Here is an 8,014-nt window from a genome sequence, read left to right on the forward strand (position 1 = left end):
TTAAATGAGTTAATAGGTGAGAAGCACTTAGAGCAATGCTTAGCACACTGCAAGTGCTAATTGAGTTTAGCTCAATAATAAATAACTATTATTTTTCTGCCTTGGTTTGCAAATTTATTTATGTGTCCAACAGTGCTCAGATCTTTATTACCCAAGCTTGGATATAAAATGATGCCTGCTCGGGTGGACCCACAGGATGGCATTTGGATACTCCAGAAGGCATCATTGTTTAATCATAACCAAAGCATAGCTACCATTTATTGAGTACTAGGGAGGAGGCCCAGGGAAGAGGGAGAAGGGTTGGTCTCAGACTACCAGGTTATAAATAGCTTTGGGCTGTGGGGAGCTGCCCCCCCACTGGTCCACCCCACCTCTTTCCACAGTTCCTTCCCGCCTGACATAGGCTCCCATGGCATTAGTCAGACTAATTAAGGACACAGAAGATGTGAGTGGAAAGACTCAGGGAGAAGGGGAAACAAAGATGAGAATGACAGCAAGAGATGGAGGAGAGAAAGGGATAGAGATGAGAAACAGTACATGAGGCCACGACTCAGAGCGGCATGGAGATGGTGGCTACAGAAACCAGATTTAGGACAGAGAGGCAGGGAGCAACAGAAGCAGGGAGGGGTGTGCAGCCAGCAGAGGGGAGAGACTGGGGGAGAGAAGGAGGGAAGAGAGATAGAGACAGGTCTGGAGGAAGGGAACCAGAAAGGTGAAGAAACAGGGAGGAGAGAGAGACATGAGACAGACAAGGGAGACAGCCAGGGAGAGCTGGCTGGAGAAAGAAAAGATGGGGCAAGACAGAGGGTGCAGGGAGACAGACACACCTTGGGCATGGGCTGTCTGAGGACCCTCACTTACTCTCTGGGATTGGAAGCTGGGAAAGATAGGAGGCTCCTGAGGAAAAGAAGCACCTCCAGGGAGTCTGGGGACTCCAGAACCCTGCAGGAAGAGGGCTCAGAGTTTTGTTTTCTTATGTGGAGAGAGTTGGGGGTTGGGGGTTTGCCATTGTGACTTCCTGTCACAGGAAGTGGGGCCGGTGGGTTCAGCGGAGACATCCTGCCCCAAGCCTGTCACAGAGCAGAGGAGAGCCCCCAGCACCCCAGCATTCTCCTTACCTCCCCTTTAACCTTCCTTTTAACTCTGCTTGCTTCTAGGCCCTGCCCCCTCAGGAACCAACCCCCAGCCCGCAGCCTGTCCTCCATGAGGGACCCAAAATTGTAGGCTCTCAGACACAGCCCTCTGATGGACCCAGGCTCCTGGGCCTCCAGCCCACCCCCCCTCCAGACTCCCATCCTCAGGCTCCCCACCCCCAAGCTGGCCTCTCAAGGGCTCTTTGTCGCCACACAGAGGCCCCATTGAGCTGCAGAGGCCGGGACGGGGGAGGCTGTTTACTCACCTTTGCACCTGGGCTGGGAATCTGTGAGTAACTGCCCTGTACCGCCTCCTCCGCCCTAACCACAGCCCCTCCTCTTCCCCAGCCTTGCAGAGCCCATGGAGATGGAAGACGTTGCCCAAGGGGCGGTGAGTGGAGACAGTAAGGGCTGAGGGGACTCGGGGGCTGTGAGTGGGAGCACTGTGGACTGAAGCCGTCCCTCCCCTTCCACAGGCCCCAGGGCCCCCCCGGCCTGGCCTGGTGCCCATCAGCATCATTGGGGCTGAGGACGAGGATTTTGAGAACGAGCTGGAGACGGTGAGCAGAAGATGGGGTGGAAAATCTTCTGTCCCATCCTCAGTGTCCCCTCCCACAAGAGGTCCAGTTCTCCATCCTCTGATGCCATCCACCCTGCCTCCTCCCACTGCCTACCTCGTGTTCTTTCATCTTCCTGCTGCCCCTTTCCTCATCTCCCCTGCCCCATGCTTAGTACCCCCATTACAGCAGAGACTCTCACCCTCTTACTCTTAATTCCAATTTTTATCACTGCCCCCCCAACATGGATCTCCATTCCTTCTCCAAATTTCTGTCCTCATTGCCTATTGATAAATATAACATTAAATCTCATCCATTCTCCCCAACCACCTGCCCTTACTTCCCACCACCATCTCTACCTCCCACTTCCCAGGATCTTCCCCAGCTTGTATCCATTGGGAAGTGCCAGGGAACTGGTAGGACCAGGTCCAAGGCCCCTCGTCTTCTCACCTTTATACTCATTCACATCCCCACCTCCAGAACTCGGAGGAGCAAAACAGCCAGTTCCAAAGCCTGGAGCAGGTGAAGCGGCGCCCGGCCCACCTCATGGCCCTCCTGCAGCACGTGGCCCTGCAATTCGAGCCGGGACCCCTGGTGAGAGCAGGGCTGGGCAGGCAATGGAACCGGCCACAGCTTTCAGCGAGCTAGACCAGTGAATATGAGCCAGGAGGATCTGGAAAACCAGATCCAGAATGCACAGCACAAGATCTGGAAATAAAGCACACCATAGAGGAGAGTCAGAAGCCGCCATGTGATCTAGCCAAGATTGCAGGTGCCCATGTAAATCTCAGTGAACAGCGAACGCAGGCAGGAGAGTGTATGTGGCAGGGCTGATCAGAGAGCAACAGAATCCACGTCCTGACAGAGACCACGTCCCGTCCCCTTTCCAGGCCTGTGGCAGCATCACCCATCAATGACAGCACAGTTCCCACGGACTCTGGTGGGGAATCAAATCTTTCTCTACATGGCCTTCTCAGCAGGTGCCACCAGCCAGTCATTCAGGATTGGTGCTTGGGAGAAAGCTGTTAGCCGTCCCGGGTCTAGGTGGCACAGCAGGTTTCTGGTTTCCCTGATCCAGAAACCAGAAAACCACCACAAGCAGCCCACAAGGCAGGCAGAATGTAATTGTTGATCCAGAAACCTCCTGGATCAGGCAGAATATACCTGGGAGATGTGGAGGCAGAACGATGCAGCCCAGAAACGCCTGCAGACTCTAGGAAACCTGGCAGGTGATTTAGGAAGGGAGAAGCCACAGTGCTGGCTGCCGGGGCTATCTGTAGAAAAGAGTCTCATCCCAAGGAAACCCAGTTCAGCCCAACACAGGACCCGAGCGGAAGGATAGTTCACTGCACTGCACTGAATGGAACTGCATAGTGAATCTCTGTAGAAAACTAGGAGACTGATAGAAGTAGTGGCAGGGAGCCGGGGGATGCAGAAAGAAGGGAACATCATCTGCAAGGCAGGAGGCTGGTCACCCTGATGCCAAAGGATTAGAAGCTGACAGAAAATCAGGAATTCGCCAGTATCTCTCCATCTGCATTCTCTCTACAGAAACGTGGCTGCCCCTCCCCTGCACATGGCTCTGGCCCTCTGGGCAAGGGAATCCCCACCTGATCCTTGGGGTTTCTAGAACATGTGACCTTCAGATCCTGGACCTCAGCCCTGGATTATATTATCATGTTCTTTTACAGATGTGGAAACTGAGACCTAGAGAAGGTCAGGGGTTCACCTGAGGTGACCCAGATGGCCTCTGGCATTTTGAGATTTATCCGCATGCTGTACCCTCACTTCAACAGCTTGGAGGAGTGGTCGAAAGAAAGATAGGCTGCTTCCTCTTAGCCTTTCATAGAATTTTGCTCTATTTTAGAAGTGGGAGTGGGGAGTGTGGACGTAGATTTGTTGGAACTGTTTAAAGTGGAGAAAGAGTCCCGCCCCCATAGTCTTTAGCACACTAAGACTATGTCACTCACCCAGTGAGAGTCCCCCAGGAGCCTGGACAGGTTGGAGCATCACCCAGTCCAGGGCTGGCCCACAGGCAACCTCAAGAAATGCTTGACAAATGCATGAGTGAGCCCCACTTGTCCACCGATTTATTTACCAAGCCCTCACTATGTGCTGGGCCATGTCCAGGATGAATCAGAACCTACCCCTCACCCAAACACATACACACACACACACCCCCCATCAAGTTGCTAACAATATTTCTAGGCAGTGGAGTATAGTGGAGACAGGTTGCCTGGGTTTGAATCCTAGCTTTGCCACTTACTACTAGCTGTGTGACCTTAAGCAAGCTCCATGAGTTCAGTTTTCTCATCTGTAAAATGGGAATAATGATGGTCTGTATGATTGAACAGGTTAATGCATTTAAAGCGTTTATAACAGTGCCTGTTACACATTAAGCTCTCAGTATAGCCAGTCGTAGTCGACATCATCCTAGGGAGGATATAGAACCATAAAGAACTATATTACAGGACAGAAAATTAGAAAATGCTCATGGTGGCCCCGTGGAAGTTGCAAAGGAGGTAAGGGCCTTGGGGTGGGAGTGGAGATCACTGAACACTTCCCAGAGGAAATTGCATCTGAGTCCCACAGCCATGGGGAGGCCAGGAGGCTGGAAAGGCCTTTAGGCTTACCAAAGGGGGAGTGTGCTTCGGCAGGGGTGGGAGGGAGGAGAATCACACCCTGTGTCTCCCCAGCTCTGCTGCCTGCATGCGGACATGCTGGGCTCACTGGGCCCCAAGGAGGTCAAGAAAGCCTTCCTCGACTTCTGCCACAGCTTCCTGGAGAAGACTGCGGTGAGAGATGCCTCCAAGCAGCCCCATTCTACCACCCCCTGCTTGGTCTTGGAGAGCAACCCTGTACCTCACAACCTCCACCCAGCTGAGGGCAGTGGGAAGGGCAGCTATTCCGGGGGCAACTGCCAACCTGGGCCTTCCCCAGCACCCTCCCTCAGGCCATTGTTCCCATCAGACCTCAGGCTGCATCCCACCACTCCCAAGTCCTCCCTTTCACTCCAGTCTCTCTCCTGATCAGATTCTGCGGGTGTCAGTTCCTCTCAGTGTCGCCTTTGAACTTGGTAAGGAGAGGAGGAGGGGACAAGGGATGAGGGAGAGGTCTTTAGCATGTTCCCCGCCTCCCAGGAGGCCCCAGGGAGAGAGACCACATTCCCAGGCTCTACTTGGGCAGTTGAGATTCATTCATTCATTCTTGACTGTGGTAGTCCAAGGAAGCATGGCTGTTGGAGTCCAAGGATGGGTGGGGACTGGTGCAAGTGACCAGGGAGCTTGCCCCAGCCCCTGTGTGTCCCTGCAGACCGTACACGGCCTGAGCTCATCTCCGAGGATATCCAGCGGCGGTTTGTGCAGGAGGTGGTGCAGAGCCAGCAAGCAGCCGTGAGCCGTCAGCTGGAGGACTTCCGCTCCAAGCGGCTCATGGGCATGACGCCCTGGGAGCAGGAGCTGGCCCAACTAGAGGCCTGGGTTGGGCGGGACCGTGCCAGCTACGAAGCTCGGGAGCGGCACGTGGCTGAGCGGCTGCTGACCCACCTGGAGGAGATGCAGTAAGTGGCCAGCTCCCTCCCCAGCTGTCAGGGCACCCTCTGCTGCCTCTGGCCTGTTCCATCCCTAGTTTGCAGGCTCCCTTTTCAGCTTCAGCATTCATTTCCTAGCATCTGGGCTCTTCCCCAGGTCCTGGCATTTTAATTCATCCTGGCTCTGAGTCTTCCTTCCCAGCTTCTGGGTTCCCTCACAGTTTCCTGATCTTGTCTCCTCTCTCTTGCTTGGGCATGGCACTTGGGTCCTATCCTTGCAATTCCTGTCCTCCTGGATGCGAGATCCTCCTCCCTCCTGTGGTTCTTCCCAGTTGCTTTGGCAGTTTCCCCTCTCCAATTCACCTGTCCTTCCCTATCCCAGCTTCCAGAGCATGTGGACAGCAACCGGAGATGTGTACTAGGTGGACAGGGACCCTAGGCTTAGCAAATTTGTCACAAACTTCTTTCTTCTCCCTGCAGACATACCATCTCTACTGATGAAGAAAAGAGGTGATGGGAGCAGAGGACAACAGGGGGAGGCATTTGGTCTCCTGGGCCTAAGGGAGGAGAGGCTGGGGCTAGACTCCCAGGTCCTGGGCATGGAGCAACTGGCCTCTGTCCTTTTGAATCCCCTCACCTTTCCTTGGAGACTCATAGGAACTGACTGTGGCTTAGGAGAGAAGGCCAGCCCCTGCCTCTGGGGCAGTAGTGTGCACATCTGTGCGTGTGTGTTGGGGCCCTCACTGTCCCCTCCCCACAGTGCCGCTGTGGTCAATGCCATCAGCCTGTACATGCGCCACCTTGGGGTGCGGACCAAGAGCGGGGACAAGAAGCCAGGGAGGAACTTCTTCCGGAAAAAGGTGCTTTCCTCAGCACCCAAACCTGGCCCTTTCTCCTCCAGAGATGCCCCTAGGGGAGCCTTGTAGCTCTGATACCTAGGGTCCAATTCTGCTTTGTTGGTTTCTCAGAAATGCTCAGCCCTCCCTTCCCCCCACCTTCCCACAGGTGATGGGGAACCGGCGGTCAGATGAGCCTCCCAAGACCAAGAAAGGACTGAGCAGCATCCTGGATGCTGCCCGCTGGAACCGGGGAGAGCCCCAGGGTAAGGTGGCCCTGGCCTCTGCCCTGCCCTGTCTTCCCCTGCCCCACCCCCACCTCACTGACTCCCTCTGGTTTCAGCTCCAGATTTTCGACACCTCAAAGGCGAGATTGATGGTAATGGACCTGTATCCAGAGCATCCATCCTCTAGACCTGAGTGGGGAGGAGAGGATGGGAGACTGGACTCCTGGGTCTGAGGGAGGAGGGGATGGGAGACTGGACTCCTGGGTCTGAGGGAGGAGGGGATGGGAGACTGGACTCCTGGGTCTGAGGGAGGAGGGGATGGGAGACTGGACTCCTGGGTCTGAGGGAGGAGGGGATGGGAGACTGGACTCCTGGGTCTGAGGGAGGAGGGGATGGGAGACTGGACTCCTGGGTCTGAGGGAGGAGGGGATGGGAGACTGGACTCCTGGGTCTGAGGGAGGAGGGGATGGGAGACTGGACTCCTGGGTCTGAGGGAGGAGGGGATGGGAGACTGGACTCCTGGGTCTGAGGGAGGAGGGGATGGGAGACTGGACTCCTGGGTCTGAGGGAGGAGGGGATGGGAGACTGGACTCCTGGGTCTGAGGGAGGAGGGGATGGGAGACTGGACTCCTGGGTCTGAGGGAGGAGGGGATGGGAGACTGGACTCCTGGGTCTGAGGGAGGAGGGGATGGGAGACTGGACTCCTGGGTCTGAGGGAGGAGGGGATGGGAGACTGGACTCCTGGGTCTGAGGGAGGAGGGGATGGGAGACTGGACTCCTGGGTCTGAGGGAGGAGGGGATGGGAGACTGGACTCCTGGGTCTGAGGGAGGAGGGGATGGGAGACTGGACTCCTGGGTCTGAGGGAGGAGGGGATGGGAGACTGGACTCCTGGGTCTGAGGGAGGAGGGGATGGGAGACGACTTCTGGAACTTGAGGAGGAGGGGCTGGGCCTGGACTCCTGGGTTTGTAGGAGGAGGCAGTGGGGTAGGGTTTCTCGGACTTGAGGGAAGATGGGTCTCCTCATGGTGGGGAAGAGGGGCTGGAGTACAGCATCTTGGATCTCCCAGTGGTTGTGTGTTGGAGTTGCTGTTTTTTCATTTCCTCCTTTCTCCCTTTCTATCTCCCCAGCCGAGAAGCCAGGCACTACAGATCGGAAGGGAGGCATGGGGGTGCCCTCTCGGGACCGTAATGTAGGGGCTCCTGGGCAAGACACCCCCGGAGTCTCTCTGCATCCTCTGCCTGGCGACAGCCCAGACAAGGAACCAGGTGAGAGTTCCCTGGGCCAGGGCTCTGTGAGGGTCCCTGGGACCCCAGGGCAGGAGTGCTGCCAACCTCTGGCAGTGCTCCTCAAATATAAACCTTTCTCCTGCAAGACTTCCCCTTCATTCTCAGCATCTGCTCCTCCATACTCCTGGTCACCAGTGTTATTAATAACATCCCCTTCCCTCAGTTTACCCTTTCCAGGGCTCTCCCCACAGTTTCTGACCTCGTTTCCCAGACTCCCTCTGAATGCCTGGCCAGTCCACCCTCTGATGATGCCCTCAGGTGGGGAGCTCCTGGGCCCATTAACTTCTTGCACAATCCTTAGACTGTGTGGCCCTCCGCCGCCAGATCTCAGATGTTGCTTGGTTGGGCCTGGGTTCAAATTCAGACAACTGCTCACTTGTGTTATATCTTGGAAGCCACTCACCTCTCTTTTTTTTTTTTTTTTTTTTTTTTTTTTTTTTTTTT

The 8,014-nt window shown here is 55.5% G+C and overlaps 1 protein-coding gene across 2 annotated transcripts in view; it reads left to right on the forward strand.

The window, feature by feature from the left end:
- Window positions 1-1,458: 1,458 nt before the first annotated feature.
- ARHGEF1 (Rho guanine nucleotide exchange factor (GEF) 1) overlaps window positions 1,459-8,014 on the forward strand; it is a 16,333-nt gene continuing 9,777 nt past the window's right edge. For both annotated transcript variants that reach the window (XR_550122.1, XM_008567226.1), the window contains exons 1-11: window positions 1,459-1,524; window positions 1,610-1,693; window positions 2,171-2,284; window positions 4,387-4,485; window positions 4,724-4,766; window positions 5,003-5,249; window positions 5,700-5,729; window positions 5,980-6,079; window positions 6,225-6,321; window positions 6,399-6,434; window positions 7,412-7,549. Coding sequence is in view for 1 of the 2 variants with exons in the window: in XM_008567226.1 (XP_008565448.1) it covers window positions 1,495-1,524; window positions 1,610-1,693; window positions 2,171-2,284; window positions 4,387-4,485; window positions 4,724-4,766; window positions 5,003-5,249; window positions 5,700-5,729; window positions 5,980-6,079; window positions 6,225-6,321; window positions 6,399-6,434; window positions 7,412-7,549 (1,018 nt within the window). In the remaining variant the exon portion in view is untranslated. The remainder of the gene's footprint in view (window positions 1,525-1,609; window positions 1,694-2,170; window positions 2,285-4,386; window positions 4,486-4,723; window positions 4,767-5,002; window positions 5,250-5,699; window positions 5,730-5,979; window positions 6,080-6,224; window positions 6,322-6,398; window positions 6,435-7,411; window positions 7,550-8,014) is intronic.

The sequence above is a fragment of the Galeopterus variegatus genome, unplaced genomic scaffold (assembly GCF_000696425.1).
Source record: "Galeopterus variegatus unplaced genomic scaffold, G_variegatus-3.0.2 Scaffold306, whole genome shotgun sequence".
NCBI lineage: Eukaryota > Metazoa > Chordata > Mammalia > Dermoptera > Cynocephalidae > Galeopterus > Galeopterus variegatus.